This window comes from Engystomops pustulosus, unplaced genomic scaffold (assembly GCF_040894005.1).
Source record: "Engystomops pustulosus unplaced genomic scaffold, aEngPut4.maternal MAT_SCAFFOLD_117, whole genome shotgun sequence".
Classification (NCBI taxonomy): Eukaryota; Metazoa; Chordata; class Amphibia; order Anura; family Leptodactylidae; genus Engystomops; species Engystomops pustulosus.
In genome coordinates this window covers 36,111-60,706 of record NW_027284998.1, presented here as the reverse complement: position 1 = coordinate 60,706, position 24,596 = coordinate 36,111, and the positions used below count along the sequence as shown (strand labels likewise).

At 54.3% G+C, this 24,596-nt stretch overlaps 1 protein-coding gene across 1 annotated transcript; it reads right to left on the bottom strand.

Moving 5' to 3' along the window:
• Positions 1–2,266: 2,266 nt before the first annotated feature.
• On the bottom strand, positions 2,267–24,596 carry PITPNC1 (phosphatidylinositol transfer protein cytoplasmic 1). Its single transcript, XM_072131669.1, has 9 exons — positions 24,588–24,596; positions 19,899–20,047; positions 14,158–14,246; positions 13,779–13,786; positions 11,041–11,112; positions 10,686–10,781; positions 7,658–7,813; positions 7,524–7,587; positions 2,267–3,636 (listed from the first exon to the last, which is right to left on the bottom strand). The coding sequence occupies exons 1-9, from the start codon at positions 24,594–24,596 to the stop codon at positions 3,347–3,349; spliced, it is 933 nt and encodes a 310-aa protein (XP_071987770.1). The 3' UTR covers positions 2,267–3,346.

Here is a 24,596-nt window from a genome sequence, read left to right as displayed (position 1 = left end):
AGGCCGGAGCCAGGGGGGCAAATAGAAGAATGCGAGAGACTCACTAGGCCGGAGCCAGGGGGGCAAATAGAAGAATGCGAGAGACTCACTAGGCCGGAGCCATGGGGGCAAATAGAAGAATGTGGGAGACTCACTAGGCCGGAGCCAGGGGGGCAAATAGAAGAATGCGAGAGACTCACTAGGCCGGAGCCATGGGGGCAAATAGAAGAATGTGGGAGACTCACTAGGCCGGAGCCAGGGGGGCAAATAGAAGAATGCGAGAGACTCACTAGGCCGGAGCCAGGGGGGCAAATAGAAGAATGCGAGAGACTCACTAGGCCGGAGCCATGGGGGCAAATAGAAGAATGTGGGAGACTCACTAGGCCGGAGCCAGGGGGGCAAATAGAATAATGCGAGAGACTCACTAGGCCGGAGCCATGGGGGCAAATAGAAGAATGTGGGAGACTCACTAGGCCGGAGCCATGGGGGCAAATATATAGACATGGGAGAGACGCAACCACAACAAATCCACATGGGCAAAGAATGAGTGTCACACAGCTCGTCACAGAACTCCCTGAGCTTAAATATTGGTACAGGTCAAAAACATGGAGACCAAGGCTTGTCCTATATACACTCGTGCAAATCTACCTGAGGGTTCAGGGGTAAGAAACATTTTATTCAAGGTATATCAAATAGCTTCCCTAAATTATATTGAAAGATAATAATTGTCAGCCAATCAGATATCCAAGATCTGATCCAATCCTCAATCTCTTCTACATCCCAGCACTCAGGAAGGTATTGGCAACCCCTATGGTGATGGCTGGAGACCACCTGCAGGTGCTGGTCACCCCTGGCCATGGTCAGTAGAAGGCAACCCAAGGTGCATTCATAATAAAGTGACCTCATGCAATCAGGACGGAGAATCCTCAGGAGATCTAGAAAAACTTCTACAATTGTTACAAAAAATGAAAAAGGGCCTCACCTCTGCCATATTCTGAAAACCTCCTGTTCTTCCAGTCTGTAGGACGGCCCCCGAGGAGCGGAAAACTACAGGTTAATGCAGAGAGGTGAACAAACTCTGCCAAGTAATTCATCAATCTGTGGTGGACGGACCGTGGCGACATTGTAGATATCTAATCTATCCCTGGACCTTGTAGCATCTGACTGTTCCCATTTTTTACAGTTATAGTCTCCAGCGTTGGGGGCGCAGCAGGTAACATGTAACGTCAGATCTCTTGTTCTCTCCACTGGATTTGATGAATTTTTGTTCACTGGCCAAGAAGTATTCTCAAGCCAAATCTACGCAAATTACGTCTAGGTCACCAAAACGTAAGAAATTAGCAGGCGACGTTATTCTCACCCGTTACTATCACGATATGCAGAAATACAACTCAATAACCAAACAAATGATATTCCATTACCAGAAGAAACGACAACGACATCTAATATAGAGTAATATATGAAAAGAAAAAGACTCCGCCTCCTAATCCCCCAATAGTTATAACTGCCCGCCTTCTAATCCCCCAATAGTTATAACCCCCCGCCTTCTAATCCCCCAATAGTTATAACCCCCCGCCTCCTAATCCCCCAATAGTTATAACCCCCCGCCTTCTAATCTCCCAATAGTTATAACCGCCGCCTTCTAATCCCCCAATAGTTATAACTGCCCTCCTTCTAATCCCCCAATAGTTATAACCGCCCTCCTTCTAATCCCCCAATAGCTATAACCCCCCGCCTCCTAATCCCCCAATAGTTATAACCCCCCGCCTTCTAATCCCCCAATAGTTATAACCCCCCGCCTTCTAATCCCCCAATAGTTATAACCGCCGCCTTCTAATCCCCCAATAGTTATAACCGCCCTCCTTCTAATCCCCCAATAGTTATAACCGCCCTCCTTCTAATCCCCCAATAGTTATAACCCCCGCCTCCTAATCCCCCAATAGTTATAACCGCCCTCCTTCTAATCCCCCAATAGTTATAACCGCCGCCTTCTAATCCCCCAATAGTTATAACTGCCCTCCTCCTAATCCCCCAATAGCTATAACCCCCCGCCTTCTAATCCCCCAATAGTTATAACCGCCGCCTTCTAATCCCCCAATAGTTATAACCCCCGCCTTCTAATCCCCCAATAGTTATAACCCCCCGCCTCCTAATCCCCCAATAGTTATAACCCCCCGCCTCCTAATCCCCCAATAGTTATAACTGCCCTCCTTCTAATCCCCCAATAGTTATAACCGCCCTCCTTCTAATCCCCCAATAGTTATAACCCCCGCCTCCTAATCCCCCAATAGTTATAACCCCCCGCCTCCTAATCCCCCAATAGCTCTTGCCGCACCCCCCTAACCTACAGAACAAAAGACAATACTAAGATCTGTGCAAAACGTAAAAAGAACTAATAATGATGAACTTGATTGTTTTATGCAAAATAAGAGAATTCTGATGATTATATACAAATGGCTCCTTATTAATATCGGCTGTTTTCTTGCTGTCCTGAGCCCAGCACGGTCATGCTACATCGCTATGGAGTATGTGCTTACCCGTTATATAGAATATAATGTTTAACATGCACTCAAGCAGAACACCTGGCTCCTCGGGGGTAAAGCCCCGCCCCTGAGGAGCAGATATTCACTGTTCTATTTCCAGGAATTAGAAGACATCTGGCGATTGGAGAGGTTCATAAATGCTCCTATTCATCTACCTAAACTACAACCTACCTCTACTCTCCGCAGGAGCCAATCCCATCACCTTGTGCAATGTGGGGCCCCGCTACCACCCAAAATTCAAAGGAAACTAAAGCTGTTGTGCAGAATTAGTGCAATGTTTCCACCGAGGACCAAACATCTGCACAAAAGTTATTGGGCATCCATAGTAGAGGGGCCTCTTCCTATCCATAGAGGGGATCCGTTGGGGATAGCCACCTCTATACTATGGATGTCCTGCAGAGGATGGCTCTAGGACTCGCTCATCTTGTGGCTCTGTTCCCACTATAAGAGACATGCAGATGGCTTTTCTAAGCCGCAGTGTGGACACAGCTCTGACGCACGATGAATCGGATTCGGGGCGGAGTGAAAGGCGTCAGTCTTTGTGGATTTCCTGCCTGATGGGTTAAAGCTTTCGGTCTGGAATTTCCATATGTACAGTGAAGAGCAGCAGTGATTGTAGCCTCAAAGTTCTAGAAATCTACAACTCCTTATTCTCGAAGAATACGTTATGCAAATGGTCGGACTGAAACGTCCCAGCCTGGATGAACATAATCTATGAGGAAGGGAGGAAGCAGTGGCTTAGGACTGTCCAGGCCCGAGGGGACCACGGGACGTGGCTGTGACATCCTCTCTACTGCCGGAGAAGATAGAAGGGCTCTGACCCGTTACTCGGGCTTGGCGTTGCTAGTAAACATGCTTTGTGCGCTAAGGGCAGGGTCCGGCAGCGTCAACGTTTCGGGGGCAGACTTCTTGCGAGGCCGGTCCTTTGGAACGGTCAGGAACTCTGGAGCATCAGTGGTCAGAGGGGTGGAAGGAGCACTGGAGGGTCCGCTGCGGGAGCAGGAGGGCAGTGCAATGTCAGTGATTGATATGGCCGGGGGGAAGATACCAATCTTTTTGTTGGTGGCTTCCTGAGTTGTCCGTTCGTATTCTCGCACTTCATCCATCGTCATGTCTGCAAGACACAAATGTGAGACGTCAATGACTGTCAGTGACTTAAGGTTAAAGCTGCACCTGGTGACATCATGTGTCGTCGTGTATGATGACATCACTCCAGTCCATGGGGAGGGCTATGTTTTTTTAATTTTTCGGCATTGTCTTATATCTAAGTAGCTTTACCGGCTCCCGCCAGCTCCTTCCATTGCTGCAGTGTGGCTTATGATCTGGCACCAATGGCAGCCCGAAGCTTTCAGCCATGTGTGCAGGTTGTACCGCGGGGGCGCACGGTATCACTGTGGGGTATCTTTAGCGGACATACTGATGCAACTGCGGGGTCTGCGAAGAACAGGGGGTTTTAAATCATTTCACGCCCCGCATGTATCTGTGTGGGGGTTCTATCAATGAATTAATGGGGGTTTATTGGGGTCTGTGCCCTCTGGGATCTGCGTTTATTCTTAGGGCTCCATTCATTCTGTCCTCTTTTATTTTGGGGGTCTTACTGTTGATTAATATTGGTGTGTGGTAATGTGGTATGGGGTCTGGATTTAACTGTTCTCATGCTGGATGGGGGGGCGAGATCTCAACGATTTGACAACAAAAGCCGCCGTTATGAGCTGAAGTTGTGATTGCGATCTGGGCCGGTGAAGAGGCAATTACCTCCCTGATATTCCTGGTATAGTAGATCCTCACAGACCAAAAGTCTTTGATTTTACCGCACTCCTTGTTCAGGGGGTTGAGAAATGATTGTACCCTGCCGGTATGTACAGGTTGTGTTATACAGGTTAGGTGTCAGCAATAATCGATGGAGTGGATGCTTCCCCTATGTGAGCGGGATTTATGTATAACATCAATCCCATCTGCTCTGTGGGAATTTACTGTTCAATATCGTTCTCATTTAAATATGTTGAGATTCCAATCTTTGGTTACAGTTTCATGTCACCTGGTGGCGAGAAGGTCTTTCCCATTGGCTGGTTCCTCAGAACACTCCAGAGACAGACCAAATAGTATATAAAAAGGTTCTGTTCTGGGTCTTTTGGATTAGTGCTGAGGTCTTTGGTCTTCTGGATTTGGTCAGACACAGACAGTGTGATTTATGGTGCGTGTAGCAGAGCCAGGAAGGTTCCCAGCCTTAGATTTCCGGCCGGTTCTTACTGCTGCTCCTGCATTTGGGACTGTTGGATAATAAATCAGCGATGATTGGAACTTTTGCGCTGTGTGTCCCTGGGCCTAATGGTCATTATATCAGTGATGTCATCAGCAGGGGGCGGGGACTCTGTTAGTGACAGTCAGATATAGAGTTATATACCAGCACGTACACTCTCTTTGGCCTCGCTGCCTATCTCGTCTTGTGTTGGGGGGTGTTGGCTGCACACTTTTATGTTCGTTTTGAATTGCATGTTTTTCTCGAATTGCCGGACGTCTTCGATTGTCATATCTGCAAAGAGTCCAAATTGACAGGGCGTGTCATGGGATAAGAGGGGAGAGGGAGCAGAAGATTTGGTGTAGGATAGACGTGCGGGTGGGCAGGGGGGTTGTTGAAGCGCAGTGGCGGCTAGCTTTATTTCTCATAAAGTTAGTGTGAATCAGCTTGGAAGAGGATTAGGCAGCAGTGATAGAGGAGGAGCAGGAGGGCAGCGGCTACTAGGATATAACGGCACGCTACAGGAGAGGGGCAGGGAAGATGGCAGCCAGGGATCTCTTAGAAGAACATTCAAGAGATCCCAAAGTGAAGAAGGAAAGATCTGGAGATGTCTACTTACCTGGGAAGAAAAAAAAAGACAAAACACAGAAAAGAAATAAAGTTACAAGTTTATTCCCAGATGGAGGTGACGCGAGGATCGGACAATGGTTTCTGCTTGTAAGGATTGAACTGACCCACGGAATGTGATATAAACAAAGATAAGGTGGCCGTGCCGGATCTATTCCGAATAGATTGGCTATGCCTGATCTGTACGGCTAGGATGTAAGAATGGATCGACTGGCTCTGCCTGATCTGTACCGCTAGAATGTAAGAATAGATCGACTGGCTATGCCTGATCTGTACAGCTAGGATGTAAGAATGGATCGACTGGCTCTGCCTGATCTGTACCGCTAGAATGTAAGAATAGATCAACTGGCTGTGCCTGATCTGTACGGCTAGGATGTAAGAATGGATCGACTGGCTATGTCTGATATGTACCGCTAGAATGCAAGAATAGATCGACTGGCTATGCCTGATCTGTACGGCTAGGATGTAAGAATGGATCGACTGGCTCTGCCTGATCTGTACGGCTAGGATGTAAGAATGGATCAACTGGCTATGCCTGATCTGTACGGCTAGGATGTAAGAATAGATCGACTGGCACTGCCTAATCTATACGGCTAGAATGTAAGAATAGATCGACTGGCTCTGCCTGATCTGTATGACTAGGATGTAAGAATAAATCGACTGGCTATGCCTGATCTGTACGGCTAGGATGTAAGGATAGATCGACTGGCCATGCCTAATCTGTATGGCTAGGATGTAAGGATAGATCGACTGGCTATCCCTGACCTGTACGGCTAGGATGTAAGAATAGATCGACTGGCTCTGTTTGATCTGTATGTCTAGAATGTAAGAATAGACCGACTGGCTCTGCCTGATCTGTACGGCTAGGATGTAAGGATAGATCGACTGGCCATGCCTAATCTGTATGGCTAGGATGTAACAATAGATCGACTGGCTCTGCCTGATCTGTACGGCTAGAATGTAAGAATAGATTGACTGGCTATATCTAATCTGTACGGCTAGGATGTAAGAATGGATCAACTGGCTCTGCCTGATCTGTACGGCTAGTATGTAAGAATAGATCGACTGGCTATGCCTAATCTGTACGGCTAGGATGTAAGAATAGATCGACTGGCTCTGCCTGATCTGTACGGCTAGTATGTAAGGATAGATCGACTGGCTATGCCTGATCTGTACCGCTAGGATGTAAGAATAGATCGACTGGCTATGCCTAATCTGTACGGCTAGGATGTAAGAATAGACTGACTGGCTCTGCCCGATCTGTACGGTTAGTATGTAAGAATAGATCGACTGGCTCTGCCTATTCTGTATGGCTAGAGTGTAAGAAAAGATCGACTGGCTATGCCTAATCTGTATGGCTAGAGTGTAAGAATAAATCGACTGGCTCTGCCTGATCTGTACGGCTAGTATGTAAAAATAGATCGATTGGCTATGCCTGATTTGTACGGCTAGGATGTAAGAATGGATCGACTGGCTATGCCTGATCTGTACGGCTAGGATGTAAGAATAGATCGACTGGCACTGCCTGATCTGTACGGCTACGCTGTAAGAATAGATCGACTGGCTATGCCTTATCTGTACGGCTATGATTTAAGAATAGATTGACTGGCTAAGCCTGATCTGTACGGCTAGTATGTAAGAATAGATCGACTGGCTCTGCCTATTCTGTATGGCTAGAGTGTAAGAAAAGATCGACTGGCTATGCCTAATCTGTATGGATAGATGCATCAACTTATCTCAATTGCCGGACTACAAGTATTGATTGTCCATGACTGATCTGCACGGCTAGAGGATAGGACTGTTATTAGTTGTGCCTAGCGTCAGGCTCTCAGGAGTTTTCTGTACGTCTCGCAATCGTTTCAATAATTGTATTTTGAAACACAATCCAACCAGCGGAGAGGAGGACCCCCTGATCGCAGGCGAGTTTCCACTAAAACCATGGGAAATGGGAACTACAGGCAGAACACGTGGCGCTCGTTCACCATCACATGTGATTAGGCTTAGCTCCTCCCCACTGCATTTGAATTGTGTTTCAAAATGCAATTCAAGCGCCACATCCGCAGCTGAAGCAAAGCCATTGGATTGGTCTGCAGTGAGTAGTCCGAGGCATCACGCCCACCCCATGAGCTACTTACCATACCACTCGTCCACCCATGCGAAGGCTTGCCGATGTCCAATGAGCAGGATATCCTTCACCACCTGCACATAAGAATGTCTGTCAGTCCCCTGGGGGGCGCTAGTGCTCAGGGGCTTCAGATACTCCACTCACCTTGTGAACAAACTGCTCCACCCTCGTCTGGAGACCCCAAACCTCAAACTTCACAGCAACCAATTTATAGGAGCACATGATGGGCAGGTGTGACTCTCTCCAACCGTCCCTCAGAGGCCCCCGACCAGTCTTCTCAGATTTAAAGGACCTGGGGTCCTGCAACAAAAAGTCAAAAGAGGGGTAAAAAGTTGTGACTACCTCTCACACACAGGATATACAGGCAGGGGGCGGGGCTGTGACTACCTCTCACACAGGATATACAGGCAGGGGGCGGGGCTGTGACTACCTCTCACACAGGATATACAGGAAGGGGGCGGGGCCGTGACTACCTCTCACACAGGATATACAGGCAGGGGGCGGGGCTGTGACTACCTCTCACACAGGATATACAGGCAGGGGGCGGGGCTGTGACTACCTCTCACACAGGATATACAGGCAGGGGGCGGGGCTGTGACTACCTCCTACACAGGATATACAGGCAGGGGGCGGGGCTGTGACTACCTCTCACACAGGATATACAGGCAGGGGGAGGGGCTGTGACTACCTCTCACACAGGATATCCAGGCAGGGGGCGGGGCTGTGACTACCTCTCACACAGGATATACAGGCAGGGGGCGGGGCTGTGACTACCTCTCACACAGGATATACAGGAAGGGGGCGGGGCCGTGACTACCTCACACACAGGATATCCAGGCAGGGGGCGGGGCTGTGACTACCTCTCACACAGGATATACAGGCAGGGGGCGGGGCTGTGACTACCTCTCACACAGGATATACAGGCAGGGGGCGGGGCTGTGACTACCTCTCACACAGGATATACAGGCAGGGGGCGGGGCTGTGACTACCTCTCACACAGGATATACAGGCAGGGGGAGGGGCTGTGACTACCTCTCACACAGGATATCCAGGCAGGGGGCGGGGCTGTGACTACCTCTCACACAGGATATACAGGCAGGGGGCGGGGCTGTGACTACCTCTCACACAGGATATACAGGCAGGGGGCGGGGCTGTGACTACCTCCCACACAGGATATACAGGCAGGGGGCGGGGCTGTGACTACCTCTCACACAGGATATACAGGCAGGGGGCGGGGCTGTGACTACCTCCCACACAGGATATACAGGCAGGGGGCGGGGCTGTGACTACCTCTCACACAGGATATACAGGCAAGGGGCGGGGCTGTGACTACCTCTCACACAGGATATACAGGCAGGGGGCGGGGCTGTGACTACCTCTCACACAGGATATACAGGCAGGGGGCGGGGCTGTGACTACCTCCCACTCAGGATATACAGGCAGGGGGAGGGACATCACACAGGATATACAGGCAGGGGGCGGGGCTGTGACTACCTCTCACACAGGATATACAGGCAGGGGGCGGGCTGTGACTACCTCTCACACAGGATATACAGGCAGGGGGCGGGGCTGTGACTACCCCTCACACAGGATATACAGGCAGGGGGCGGGGCTGTGACTACCTCTCACACAGGATATACAGGCAGGAGGCGGGGCTGTGACTACCTCTCACACAGGATATACAGGAAGGGGGGCGTGGCTGTGACTACCTCTCACACAGGATATACAGGAAGGGGGCGGGGCTGTGACTACCTCTCACACAGGATATACAGGCAGGAGGCGGGGCTGTGACCTCTCACACAGGATATACAGGCAGGGGGCGGGGCTGTGACTACCTCTCACACAGGATATACAGGCAGGGGGCGGGGCTGTGACTACCTCTCACACAGGATATTCAGGCAGGGGGCGGGGCTGTGACTACCTCTCACACAGGATATACAGGCAGGGGGCGGGGCTGTGACTACCTCTCACACAGGATATACAGGCAGGGGGCGGGGCTGTGACTACCATCACACAGGATATACAGGCAGGGGGCGGGGCTGTGACTACCATCACACAGGATATACAGGCAGGGGGCGGGGCTGTGACTACCATCACACAGGATATACAGGCAGGTTGTCAGCAGTATCTAGGAGGATTTGATGTCTGATCAGGCCCCTCTTGGGACATTGGTGTTGGACCTCTTTGTGTTGGTGAAGATTTAGTTCTCCTGCCATTTGCTGTGCAGTAATTTCCAGTGATTCAGGATGGAGGATCCACCAGAACATTTATTTCGTCCGGGGGTCGGTGTCTGTAAGATGTCATTGCCAGACTATGGGGCACATTTACTTACCCGGTCCATTCGCGATCCAGCGGCGCATTCTCTATGGTGGATTCGGGTCAGGCCGGGATTTATTAAGGCAGTTCCTCCGCCGTCCACCAGGTGGCGCTGCTGCGCTGAAGAGCATCGGAACGCACTGAAGTTCACCGAGCCGGCCTGAGTGAAGGTAAGTGCAATTTTCGCGACACATTTTTTTTTAAAAATGCGGCGGTTTTTCCGAATCCATCGGGTTTTCGTTCGGCCATGCCCCCCCGATTTCCGTCGCGTGCGTGCCAGCGCTGATGCGCCACAATCCGATCGCATGCGCCAAAATCCCGGGGCAATTCAGGGGAAATCGGCGCAAATCGGAAATATTCGGGTAACACGTCGGGAAAACGCGAATCGGGCCCTTAGTAAATGATTCCCCCATATGTTCACTTAATGGATCTTCATTCTGAAAGGGGGTCACTGCTGTAGACATGTAGAGCAGACGCTGGCCCCTCCTCCTCATTTACATAGCCCTTCCGCTCCAGCGAGTGTGTGCGATCACATTGGGTGCACTTGGCTGAGCGTCCTGAGGCATGGGAGCCCCGGGTCCCCTAACGCAGTGTAATGCGGCAGCTGGAGCCACCTGGATGAGCTCAGTCACGGAGCATAACCCGATGAGCGGTGCGGTCAGGCGTGACGGCGTTATGTAACACGCAGAGAACGCGCTCGCTCCTCACACCTGGGGTCATGGAACATTCACTTGTCATATCTGATCCTGGGAAAGCTGGATACAAACTTCTAAGTATAAGCGCCCCCTGGGAGGATCCGGGAAAAGCTGGGTGGGCATCGCCAGTAGTTGGACATGCTGGTGACGTGTGTACTTACCTCTGACTCCTTATAGTATCTATCCGGAACCTCGTCACATGCGATATCGATGAAGCAGACCTCCCGCTCCAGGTCCTTCAGCTCATTGTGAAAAATCTGAAGAAAAACGACAGGTCCAATCAGATGAAGGCATAATGCTGCGCAATCCCCCTGGGGGCCCTGATCTCGCTGGGCTGCACTGTCTGCACCGGCCTCTAGATGGCAGCGCAGTAATAGGCTGCGGCAGCTCATCCTGCAGAGACCCGTTTCCTGGGATCATGGAAGGGGTTAATGTCTCTATAGAATTTACATAATTAGACAGAGATACAATTAGTGAGGTAACGAGCTGCAGAGGAGGATGGGTGCGGATACTCACATCGTCGTTACTCCCCTTGTTGTCCTCATATTTCGTCTCTATGTGAATGGAGAATTTTGGAAGGAATGAGCACTGGAAGAAAAATATATAAAACCTCAATATACTATGACCCTGGCATGATGAGGGCCACCCCATCCCTACCCAGCAGTCCTTACTGTCCGGAATATATAAGGCTCGGCTATATCTCTGCTCCTCAGGGGTAGTGAAGCCCCGCCCCCGCGGAGCCACTCATCACCTTTCTAGCTGTTCTCTGACAGTCTCCTATCAGTGGCAGATATGCAAAGGTTAACACGTCATCCAGTCACCTGACCACCAGGGCTAACAATCAATTACATCTACAAATCGGCCCATTATCCGGCCATGTGGTTACATCTCATTCACATTCATTAACTCCGCTGTTATTACTCCCAGATAATGAGATTAACCATTAAAAGGCTGATGCTACGGAGATTTCTCAGCCTCTCTGGTGATGGACAATAGTCATACTAGATGGCAGCCAGGGACTGAGCACAGCGCTGGGTCTGAAGGGTACAGATGGTCATTACATTACATTAGATGGTCAGCTCTCAGGATCAAACTACTAGATGACAGCTTTAGGGGAGGCGGTCTGATTATAACACTCAGCTCCTCATGGGAGGGGTCCGAAGATTGTATATCTGGATAAATGTTGTGTACTGTGAGATTCTTCACTTACTGTGTATAACTAGATTCTTAGCTTCTCATGGGAGGGGTCTGAATATTGTGTACGACTACAGTCTCAGCTCCTGGTGGGAGGGGTCAAAATATTGTGTATCACTATAGTCTCAGCTCCTGGTGGGAGGAGTCTGAATATTATGTATCACTATAGTCTCAGCTTCTGGTGGGAGGGGTCTGAATACTATGTATCACTAAAACCTAAGTTCCTGGTGGGCAGGGTCAGAATATTGTGTATCACTATAGTCTCAGCTCCCGGTGGGTGGGGTCAGAATATTATGTATCACTATAGTCTCCTCCTGGTGGGAGGGGTCAGAATATTATGTATCACTATAGTCTCAGCTCCTGGTGGGAGGGGTCAGAATATTATGTATCACTATAGTCTCCTCCTGGTGGGAGGGGTCAAAATATTATGTATCACTATAGTCTCCGCTCCTGGTGGGAGGGGTCATAATATTGTGTATCACTACAGTCTCTCCCCCTGGTGGGAGGGGTAAGAATATTGTGTATCACTATAGTCTCCCCCTGGTGGGAGGGGTCAGAATATTATGTATCACTATAGTCTCCTCCTGGTGGGAGGGGTCAGAATATTATGTATCACTATAGTCTCCGCTCCTGGTGGGAGGGGTCATAATATTGTGTATCACTACAGTCTCTCCCCCTGGTGGGAGGGGTAAGAATATTGTGTATCACTATAGTCTCCCCCTGGTGGGAGGGGTCAGAATATTATGTATCACTATAGTCTCCTCCTGGTGGGAGGGGTCAGAATATTATGTATCACTATAGTCTCCGCTCCTGGTGGGAGGGGTCATAATATTGTGTATCACTACAGTCTCTCCCCCTGGTGGGAGGGGTCAGAATATGATATATCACTATAGTCTCCTCTTGGTGGGAGGGGTCAGATTATTGTGTATCACTATAATCTCTGCTCCTGGTGGGAGGGGTCAGAATATTATGTATCACTATAGTCTCCTCCTGGTGGGAGGGGTCAGAATATTATGTATCACTATAGCCTCTCCCCCTGGTGGGAGGGGTCACTATAGTCTCTCCCCCTGGTAGGAGGGGTCACTATAGCCTCTCCCACCTGGTGGGAGGGGTCACTATAGCCTCTCCCCCTGGTGGGAGGGGTCACTATAGCCTCTCCCCCCCTGGTGGGAGGGGTCACTATAGCCTCAGCTCCTGGTGGGAGCGGTCACTATAGCCTCAGCTCCTGGTGGGAGGGGTCACTATAGCCTCAGCTCCTGGTGGGAGGGGTCACTATAGCCTCAGCTCCTGGTGGGAGGGGTCACTATAGCCTCAGCTCCTGGTGGGAGCGGTCACTATAGCCTCAGCTCCTGGTGGGAGGGGTCACTATAGCCTCAGCTCCTGGTGGGAGGGGTCACTATAGCCTCAGCTCCTGGTGGGAGGGGTCACTATAGCCTCTCCCCCCATGGTGGGAGGGGTCACTATAGCCTCAGCTCCTGGTGGGAGCGGTCACTATAGCCTCAGCTCCTGGTGGGAGCGGTCACTATAGCCTCAGCTCCTGGTGGGAGGGGTCACTATAGCCTCAGCTCCTGGTGGGAGGGGTCACTATAGCCTCAGCTCCTGGTGGGAGGGGTCACTATAGCCTCTCCCCCTGGTGGGCGGGGTCAGTATATCAGGGGTGCTGTGTCCGGGGACTGAGCCCCGCTACTTGTTGGATTCTGGAAAGATTTATACCAAATGTTTTCTCATGTTACGTGGCAGAAGCTAAAGGGTCACGGAAAAATTTATTTTTAGTTCTTTGGAAGACGTCACAGCACAAGACACAAAAATTATGATTTTTTCCCCCGTTGCTAAGTAACCATCCTAAGATTTCTTCTCCTGCCGCCTCCCTTGCTGGTGGCTCGGAGAATCTCCCGCTCCGGTTTGTTTCTGGAAAAGCTGGGTGCCGGCAGTGACAGACCTCTCCCCCTCTACCCCATCCCCTTATCCTGGCTGTAATCTAGGGACCACCTCTACATGACACGTGACCCCGTATAACACCCAGGCGGCCATATTGTCCCAATACAAGGAATTCTACTTACTGTGTATTCTGCCACCGGGTCCAGGAACAGGAAGAAGGAGAAAGATAGATAAAAAAGAAGATTATTACCAGAACCAGAACCCTGACACCAAGTCAAGAAGGCAACACAAAGATGTCCCCCCCCCCCCTCGGGCGGCAGACATGTTAGACTGCACCAGGGGTCACCTACTACATGTATGTCATGCACAGGAGGGGGAAGAGCTCCATAGGGGGCTCCATAGGTAGGACTAGTGTATACTGGACAGGTCGCATGCTGTGTGGCCCCCAGGCTCGGGCACCGCGCAGTGACAACGGGAGCCATAGACGTGGCCACGTCACAGCCATGTGAATGAGCCCTAAACATGTCCCTGCTATTAACCCTGCGAGTGAGAGGGACCTACCTGTGATTGTGTACGGGTAGTAGTTCCAGGCCTTTTCCGTCACATAGAAGATTTTTGGTACAACGGCTCGCGCCCAGCTTGGAAGTTTACTGAAAAATATTTATTAAAATTAGATTTACTAAGCAAAACATACAGAATAATTTCATATTTGTAAGAATCTGCGGATAGAAGCTTATTCTGAGCCCCTGCGTCTCTCTGCATCAGATCTCTGCCCAAGCAGCAGAGCCAAACAGCCTCCTATCTCCAGCCTTCTGAGCACGGGATCCAGGCTGAGCTTCTCCTAAACTCCTGCCCTACAACAGAATCATCTCCACAACCAACATCCTCCGCCCTGTGTGTACCTGCAGGAAGAGCCATCATCAGCCCCTTACCTGCTGAGCTGTAGACTCTGTGCCATCAAAGAGGCTGCTCCAAGGTTTCCCTTCAGCATCTGCCCAGGGCTCCCTTACACGGATATAGCGTCCACCCCTCTTCTTTCTTCTCCCTGTGCTAGGCCGCGCTATAAACCAGCAGCCAGGTCATGGTGGAGTAATGTCTATATATACAGGAGAACTAGTACTGTGCACATATATACAGTCCCTACGGAGAACTGGCGTCCCATAACGCTTCTCAATACGGACAGAAAGGTTTTGGCAAAGGTGCTGTTTAATCGGCTGGTGCAGTTTGCGCCCCGGCTCCTTTCGGGGACCCAGCACTGCTCTGTTCCAGGCCGCAGTACTTTTAGTGCTGTGCTCTGTGTTCGGGAGGCAGTGGAGCAGGGCAGGGCTGGTAACTGGAAGGGGTACTTGCTGTCCTTGGATCGGGGTAACCACGAGTACCTCTGGTCTGTCCTTCTGAGGTATGGCCTGCCGGGGGAGTTTGTCAATTGGCTTAAGGTTTTGTACGCAGGGGCAGAGAGTTTCCCGCTTGTGAACGGTTGGATTGGCCGCTCTTTTGAGGTCGGGTCTGGTGTTCGCCAGGGTTGTCCTCTGAGCCCACTACTGTACGTGTTCGCGATCGACCCATTCCTTAGGAGGGTTGATCGTGGCCCGTTGGTGGGAGTCGGGATGGATCGGGCAGCACCGGAAGCCACTCTAAGGGTGGTAGCGTATGCCGATGATGTCACCGTTTTCGTGTCCTCGGGAGGGGAGGCGCAATGGGTGATGTCAGAGGTCGACCGCTACTCAGAGGCTTCTGGGTCCAAGATCAACCGGGATAAGTGTGAGAGTCTCTGGCTGGGAGAGGGGGATCCAGGCTTCGATCTCCACTGATGTTGTTTTGTGTTGAGGATCCGGTAGATGTGGGGCTTCATGGGAATAATGATAATTTGTGTAGTTTTTTAATTGTTGTGTTTTATATTATTATTATATTTTTTGTGGTAGTAATGTGATAGTAGGGGGGTGTTAGGTGGGTGGGGGGTGAGTATGTGGGTCATTTTGGACTATGGGCCAGGGGACTTGGGGGGGGGGGTGCTGGGGAGAAAAAGGGGAAAAAATGTATTATGTTGTGTTGTCATCATTGTGGATTTTCATTATGTTTATTGTATATATTATTTTACCTTCTGGTTTATTTGTGTTGCATTTTCCTGGCAGTGGACCGGCAGGAGCAGCTTTTAGTTTGTGTTATGATCCCGGTGACGGACGTTTTCTGTTCTTATTATGTGTATTGTGTCAGTGTGAGGCGCGAGGTGCGAGGTTTCGGCTGGACCAGCGATTATTTCTGTTGTTTGTGGCGATTTATGTTTAGTTTTATATATGTATATAGCACACGACCTGTTATGACCAAAAAATAGAACTTGGGATCAGAGTTGAACCTAAACTCTCCGCTGCCTGAGGCGAGCTACATAATGGCACCCAGTCCGCCCCATCCAGTAGTAATATGAAAGGTTATGTTCTCCGTGCTCACATCACATAAGTGTAACGTTCTGCTTTCCAGGTGCTGCTGCCTGAGACAAGAGGCTCAACTCGCCTCATGGCTGGTGCGCCTCTGCTTGGCATGGAGGACACTTCCTTTATCTATGTGCAGAAACTTCTCTGCGAGCCTCCTCAGTTTAGCCTGTCCCTGCAGTAGCTGTCTCCTCTGTCTATGAGACTACAGATGTAGCTGGCAGGTGCACTAGGCCTACCCTGTATCCCATCAGTCCCTGCTTCCCAGGCTGTTGTATCTATTCTCTGGACACTATCTTCCCAGCAGGGAAGCTGTTACCTCCCTCATGTATAGATCCTGTATGTGCAGAATATGGAACTCTGGAAGAAATCGGTGAGCGGCAGAATAGGGGCAGCGAATCACGTGCCCATTAGGTAAACATCGATATGAAATCACAGTTAACCTTAAATCTACAAAGCATATCACCCATCTTTACCAGCATCCTGACAAATCTGCTTCATGACATAGCAGAATCCCAAGGGGGCAGTGGAGTCTCCTGCAGGGTGATAATGGGGGTCACTGGGTCTGGCTGTGCCTGGTATTGCCGGTCATGGAGTGTTAGGACCAGGTCAGTCCTGAGAGTGGGAGTCTCCCAGCTAATAGGGTGCCCCAGTCATGGGTGTCCTGAGGTTCAGCCGTCCTGAGGCTCCGCGCCTTCAGGCGTCTTCGGGACGCGGGCCAAGCGCTGTCTACACTTCATGTTTAAACAGTTTCTACAAACATTTTAATGAAGCGGCGCAGGAAATATGGGAGGGCAGGAGCCATAGGGGCCGCGAGATAACATCTCCATATAGACACAGCTATAGCACGCGGACGCCATTCACACGCTGCTTATCAGCCGCCGCGGGGAGGGCTCTGGGCACTGACGTCCGCACTCTATAAACACACAAGGGGCTGCGGGAATTTCCTTCAGGGTGATGTTTACTATCCAACAGTGTGAAGAGAAGTGACGGGACCCTCTATAAAAGGTTATATAGCAACACTGAACAAGCAGGGGCTGAAGAAAGATAGAAAGACTTGTACAATGCATCACCGGTCACAGCAGAGCATGCCCCCTGCAGACACTGAACAAGCAGGGGCTGAAGAGAGATCACCGGTCACAGCAGAGCATGTCCCCTCCAGACACTGAACCAGCAGGGGCTGAAGATAGATCATCAGTCACAGCAGAGCATGCCCCCTGCAGACACTGAACAAGCAGGGGCTGAAGAAAGGTCAGCAGTCACAGCAGATCATGCCCCCTGCAGACACTGAACCAGCAGGGGCTGAAGAAAGATCACCAGTCACAGCAGAGCATGTCCCCTGCAGACACTGAACCAGCAGGGGCTGAAGAAAGATCACCAGTCACAGCAGAGCATTCCCCCTGCAGACACTGAACAAGCAGGGGCTGAAGAAACATCACCGGTCACAGCAGAGCATGTCCCCTGCAGACACTGAACCAGCAGGGGCTGAAGAAAGATCACCAGTCACAGCAGAGCATTCCCCCTGCAGACACTGAACCAGCAGGTGCTGAAGAAACATCACCGGTCACAGCAGAGCATGTCCCCTGCAGACACTGAACCAGCAGGGGCTGAAGAAAGATCATCAGTCACAGCAGAGCATTCCCCCTGCAGACACTGAACAAACAGGGGCTGAAGAGAGATCACCGGTCACAGCAGAGCATGCCCCCTGCAGACACTGAACCAGCAGGGGCTGAAGAAAGATCACCAGTCACAGCAGAGCATGCCCCCTGCAGACACTGAACCAGCAGGGGCTGAAGAAAGATCACCAGTCACAGCAGAGCATGTCCCCTCCAGACACTGAACCAGCAGGGATCCCAGGGCTGCAGTATGTTCTGAGTAAGCCGGTGTCTGGGGGTAGAGGCAGAGATCCATTCCTTTATTTATATAGCACCAACATATTCCGCAGCGCAGCACAGAGCATCAGTCATATAAGCAAGGAGGGAGGAGCCCATAACCGGCGGCTGCCTCGCCCCTGACGCTCTCATCCCGGTGACTGTCTCGGCCCCTGACGCTCTCATTACGGCGGCTGTCTCTGCCGCTCTCATCATGGCGGCTGTCTCGGTCCCTGACGCTCTCATCATGGCGGCTGTCTCGGTCCCTGACGCTCTCATCCCGGCGGCTGTCTCGGTCCCTGACGCTCTCATCCCGGCGGCTGTCTCGGTCCCTGACGCTCTCATCCCGGCGGCTGTCTCGGTCCCTGACGCTCTCATCCCGGCGGCTGTCTCGGTCCCTGACGCTCTCATCCCGGCGGCTGTCTCGGTCCCTGACGCTCTCATCCCGGCGGCTGTCTCGGTCCCTGACGCTCTCATCCCGGCGGCTGTCTCGGTCCCTGACGCTCTCATCCCGGCGGCTGTCTCGGTCCCTGACGCTCTCATCCCGGCGGCTGTCTCGGTCCCTGACGCTCTCATCCCGGCGGCTGTCTCGGTCCCTGACGCTCTCATCCCGGCGGCTGTCTCGGTCCCTGACGCTCTCATCCCGGCGGCTGTCTCGGTCCCTGACGCTCTCATCCCGGCGGCTGTCTCGGTCCCTGACGCTCTCATCCCGGCGGCTGTCTCGGTCCCTGACGCTCTCATCCCGGCGGCTGTCTCGGTCCCTGACGCTCTCATCCCGGCGGCTGTCTCGGTCCCTGACGCTCTCATCCCGGCGGCTGTCTCGGTCCCTGACGCTCTCATCCCGGCGGCTGTCTCGGTCCCTGACGCTCTCATCCCGGCGGCTGTCTCGGTCCCTGACGCTCTCATCCCGGCGGCTGTCTCGGTCCCTGACGCTCTCATCCCGGCGGCTGTCTCGGTCCCTGACGCTCTCATCCCGGCGGCTGTCTCGGTCCCTGACGCTCTCATCCCGGCGGCTGTCTCGGTCCCTGACGCTCTCATCCCGGCGGCTGTCTCGGTCCCTGACGCTCTCATCCCGGCGGCTGTCTCGGTCCCTGACGCTCTCATCCCGGCGGCTGTCTCGGTCCCTGACGCTCTCATCCCGGCGGCTGTCTCGGTCCCTGACGCTCTCATCCCGGCGGCTGTCTCGGTCCCTGACGCTCTCATCCCGGCGGCTGTCTCGGTCCCTGACGCTCTCATCCCGGCGGCTGTCTCGGTCCCTGACGCTCTCATCCCGGCGGCTGTCTCGGTCCCTGACGCTCTCATCCCGGCGGCTGTCTCGGTCCCTGACGCTCTCATCCCGGCGGCTGTCTGTCCCTGACGCTCTCATCCCGGCGGCTGTCTCTGTCTCTGACGCTCTCATCCCGGCGGCTGTCTCGGTCCCTGACGCTCTCATCCCGGCGGCTGTCTCGGTCCCTGACGCTCTCATCCCGGCGGCTGTCTCGGTCCCTGACGCTCTCATCCCGGCGGCTGTCTCGGTCCCTGACGCTCTCATCTCGGCGGCTGTCTCGGTCCCTGACGCTCTCATCATGGCGGCTGTCTCGGTCCCTGACGCTCTCATCCCGGCGGCTGTCTCTGTCTCTGACGCTCTCATCCCGGCGGCTGTCTCGGTCCCTGACGCTCTCATCCCGGCGGCTGTCTCGGTCCCTGACGCTCTATTATTGCAGTTATCTTCTTATACACATTTGTACTGGGCCCAGAACCTCGGACTCTGAGCCTTAGGAAGAAAACTTGAGGAGACGACCAGAGCCCCCGGGGAAGACTAAGGGCACTTACCGCGTCATGTGACACCCCGTCATGTGACACCCCGACTCAGCAGCACCCTGAGGCTCACAATCAGGTGCAATACTCTGCAGAACCCACATCACACCCAGGGACATCCTGGAATGGATGACACTGACCCCAAAGCCGCATGGATACCACGTGACTGGATACCACGTGGCTGGATACCACGTGACTGTTTGCGTACCTGTTCAGGTAGACCCTCTTCTCGGTGAGCTGTCCCGGCCCGTGCACGGGGTCCTCGTAGGGCTCGTTCTGTACCACCTCCACGCCTTCTCCCCGGTCGCTCTGCTCGTGGCTGTGCTTACTGATCATATACAGCTGCCCGATCCGGTACTGCAACGAGAGAGGAGGTTACTGCAACGTGTAGAGTATTACACTGTGCATCCTACAGGAGACATGGAGTATTACACTGTGCTTTCTACAGCGCCCCCAGACGGGAGCCCCTGTGGTTGGATGGAGGTCACGTGGTGCAGGGATGAGGAGGGGAGTGGCAGACGGGAGCCCCTGTGGTTGGATGGAGGTCACGTGGTGCAGGGATGAGGAGGGGAGTGGCAGACGGGAGCCCCTGTGGTTGGATGGAGGTCACGTGGTGCAGGGATGAGGAGGGGAGTGGCAGACGGGAGCCCCTGTGGTTGGATGGAGGTCACGTGGTGCAGGGATGAGGAGGGGAGCGGCCGACGGGAGCCCCTGTGGTTGGATGGAGGTCACGTGGTGCAGGGATGAGGAGGGGAGCGGCAGACGGGAGCCCCTGTGGTTGGATGGAGGTCACGTGGTGCAGGGATGAGGAGGGGAGCGGCAGACGGGAGCCCCTGTGGTTGGATGGAGGTCACGTGGTGCAGGGATGAGAAGGGGAGCGGCAGACGGGAGCCCCTGTGGTTGGATGGAGGTCACGTGGTGCAGGGATGAGGAGGGGAGCGGCAGACGGGAGCCCCTGTGGTTGGATGGAGGTCACGTGGTGCAGGGATGAGGAGGGGAGCGGCAGACGGGAGCCCCTGTGGTTGGATGGAGGTCACGTGGTGCAGGGATGAGGAGGGGAGCGGCAGACGGGAGCCCCTGTGGTTGGATGGAGGTCACGTGGTGCAGGGATGAGGAGGGGAGCGGCAGACGGGAGCCCGTGTGGTTGGATGGAGGTCACGTGGTGCAGGGATGAGGAGGGGAGCGGCAGACGGGAGCCCCTGTGGTTGGATGGAGGTCACGTGGTGCAGGGATGAGAAGGGGAGCGGCAGACGGGAGCCCCTGTGGTTGGATGGAGGTCACGTGGTGCAGGGATGAGGAGGGGAGCGGCAGACGGGAGCCCCTGTGGTTGGATGGAGGTCACGTGGTGCAGGGATGAGAAGGGGAGCGGCAGATGTGAGCCCCTGTGGTTGGATGGAGGTCACGTGGTGCAGGGATGAGAAGGGGAGTAGCAGACGGGAGCCCCTGTGGTTGGATGGAGGTCACGTGGTGCATGGATGAGGAGGGGAGCGGCAGATGTGAGCCCCTGTGGTTGGACGAGGGGTCACGTGGTGCAGGGATGAGGAGGGGAGCGGCAGACGGGAGCCCCTGTGGTTGGATGGAGGTCACGTGGTGCAGGGATAAGGAGGGGAGCAGCAGACGGGAGCCCCTGTGGTTGGACGAGGTGTCACTTGGTGCAGGGATGAGGAGGGGAGCAGCAGACGGGAGCCCCTGTGGTTGGATGGAGGTCACGTGGTGCAGGGATGAGAAGGGGAGCGGCAGACGGGAGCCCCTGTGGTTGGATGGAGGTCACGTGGTGCAGGGATGAGGAGGGGAGTGGCAGACGGGAGCCCCTGTGGTTGGATGGAGGTCACGTGGTGCAGGGATGAGGAGGGGAGTGGCAGACGGGAGCCCCTGTGGTTGGATGGAGGTCACGTGGTGCAGGGATGAGGAGGGGAGCGGCAGACGGGAGCCCCTGTGGTTGGATGGAGGTCACGTGGTGCAGGGATGAGGAGGGGAGCGGCAGACGGGAGCCCCTGTGGTTGGATGGAGGTCACGTGGTGCAGGGATGAGAAGGGGAGCGGCAGACGGGAGCCCCTGTGGTTGGATGGAGGTCACGTGGTGCAGGGATGAGGAGGGGAGCGGCAGACGGGAGCCCCTGTGGTTGGATGGAGGTCACGTGGTGCAGGGATGAGAAGGGGAGCGGCAGACGGGAGCCCCTGTGGTTGGATGGAGGTCACATGGTGCAGGGATGAGGAGGGGAGCAGCAGACGGGAGCCCCTGTGGTTGGGCGAGGTGTCACTTGGTGCAGGGATGAGGAGGGGAGCAGCAGACGGGAGCCCCTGTGGTTGGATGGAGGTCACGTGGTGCAGGGATGAGAAGGGGAGCGGCAGACGGGAGCCCCTGTGGTTGGATGGAGGTCACGTGGTGCAGGGATGAGGAGGGGAGTGGCAGACGGGAGCCCCTGTGGTTGGATGGAGGTCACGTGGTGCAGGGATGAGGAGGGGAGCGGCAGACGGGAGCCCCTGTGGTTGGATGGAGGTCACGTGGTGCAGGGATGAGGAGGGGAGCGGCAGACGGGAGCCCCTGTGGTTGGATGGAGGTCACGTGGTGCAGGGATGAGGAGGGGAGCGGCAGACGGGAGCCCCTGTGGTTGGATGGAGGTCACGTGGTGCAGGGATGAGAAGGGGAGCGGCAGACGGGAGCCCCTGTGGTTGGATGGAGGTAACGTGGTGCAGGGATGAGAAGGGGAGCGGGAGCCCCTGTGGTTGGACGAGGGGTCACGTGGTGCAGGGATGAGAAGGGGAGCAGCAGACGGGAGTCCCTGTGGTTGGATGGAGGTCACGTGGTGCAGGGATGAGAAGGGGAGCGGCAGATGTGAGCCCCTGTGGTTGGATGGAGGTCACGTGGTGCAGGGATGAGAAGGGGAGTAGCAGACGGGAGCCCCTGTGGTTGGATGGAGGTCACGTGGTGCATGGATGAGGAGGGGAGCGGCAGATGTGAGCCCCTGTGGTTGGACGAGGGGTCACGTGGTGCAGGGATGAGGAGGGGAGCGGCAGACGGGAGCCCCTGTGGTTGGATGGAGGTCACGTGGTGCAGGGATAAGGAGGGGAGCAGCAGACGGGAGCCCCTGTGGTTGGACGAGGTGTCACTTGGTGCAGGGATGAGGAGGGGAGCAGCAGACGGGAGCCCCTGTGGTTGGATGGAGGTCACGTGGTGCAGGGATGAGAAGGGGAGCGGCAGACGGGAGCCCCTGTGGTTGGATGGAGGTCACGTGGTGCAGGGATGAGGAGGGGAGTGGCAGACGGGAGCCCCTGTGGTTGGATGGAGGTCACGTGGTGCAGGGATGAGGAGGGGAGTGGCAGACGGGAGCCCCTGTGGTTGGATGGAGGTCACGTGGTGCAGGGATGAGGAGGGGAGCGGCAGACGGGAGCCCCTGTGGTTGGATGGAGGTCACGTGGTGCAGGGATGAGGAGGGGAGCGGCAGACGGGAGCCCCTGTGGTTGGATGGAGGTCACGTGGTGCAGGGATGAGAAGGGGAGCGGCAGACGGGAGCCCCTGTGGTTGGATGGAGGTCACGTGGTGCAGGGATGAGGAGGGGAGCGGCAGACGGGAGCCCCTGTGGTTGGATGGAGGTCACGTGGTGCAGGGATGAGAAGGGGAGCGGCAGACGGGAGCCCCTGTGGTTGGATGGAGGTCACATGGTGCAGGGATGAGGAGGGGAGCAGCAGACGGGAGCCCCTGTGGTTGGGCGAGGTGTCACTTGGTGCAGGGATGAGGAGGGGAGCAGCAGACGGGAGCCCCTGTGGTTGGATGGAGGTCACGTGGTGCAGGGATGAGAAGGGGAGCGGCAGACGGGAGCCCCTGTGGTTGGATGGAGGTCACGTGGTGCAGGGATGAGGAGGGGAGTGGCAGACGGGAGCCCCTGTGGTTGGATGGAGGTCACGTGGTGCAGGGATGAGGAGGGGAGCGGCAGACGGGAGCCCCTGTGGTTGGATGGAGGTCACGTGGTGCAGGGATGAGGAGGGGAGCGGCAGACGGGAGCCCCTGTGGTTGGATGGAGGTCACGTGGTGCAGGGATGAGGAGGGGAGCGGCAGACGGGAGCCCCTGTGGTTGGATGGAGGTCACGTGGTGCAGGGATGAGAAGGGGAGCGGCAGACGGGAGCCCCTGTGGTTGGATGGAGGTAACGTGGTGCAGGGATGAGAAGGGGAGCGGGAGCCCCTGTGGTTGGACGAGGGGTCACGTGGTGCAGGGATGAGAAGGGGAGCAGCAGACGGGAGTCCCTGTGGTTGGATGGAGGTCACGTGGTGCAGGGATGAGGAGGGGAGCGGCAGACGGGAGCCCCTGTGGTTGGACGAGGTGTCACGTGGTGCAGGGATGAGACACGTTACCCATGGAGATTCAGAGATCCGTGACACATGGGGCACAATCTTAAAGGGGTTTTCTAAGAAGTTACTGGCAATTTGTCCAGTATTTGGGCTCCTGCTGATTCCCAGACGCTGAGTCGTGGGGCCACCGTGGCCAATCAGTGGTTCCCCCAGGGGATTTCCTGGAAGATCCCTTTAAGGATGTGAATGTTATTGGTGAGAGATACTCGGAATAACGTGGATGTGGAAACTCAACAGATCATCAGGAACCTAATTCCAGCATCTAACAAGTTAACCCATCGGACACGTAATAAATACTTGTAGCGCTGCACGGTGCACAGCAGAGCGGCGCCGTATCTCAGGCCTGACACCACACACTCAAGTATTGATCTTTCTGCCTCCTGTGATCTGGGAATCTATGAGCCGCAGCTTCTGGAGTGACAGGATAAGACGGATGGGAGTCCCCGGCCTGAGTCAGCGGGAAGCGAATAACGACCCCAGGAGGCGGAATATTAATGGAGGGTGTGAGGCCATTACAGGGACATTACCTGCAGTACAAGGGGCACTCACATATACCAT

Bases quoted from the DNA above. Each gene is read 5' to 3' on its own strand.
- PITPNC1 (XM_072131669.1), bottom strand. The intron at 7,814-10,685 runs GTAAGTACACAC...TTTTTGTTGCAG, and splicing joins GATACTATAAGGAGTCAGAG to GACCCCAGGTCCTTTAAATC. The intron at 3,637-7,523 runs GTAAGTAGCTCA...TGTGTCTTGCAG, and splicing joins ATGGGTGGACGAGTGGTATG to ACATGACGATGGATGAAGTG.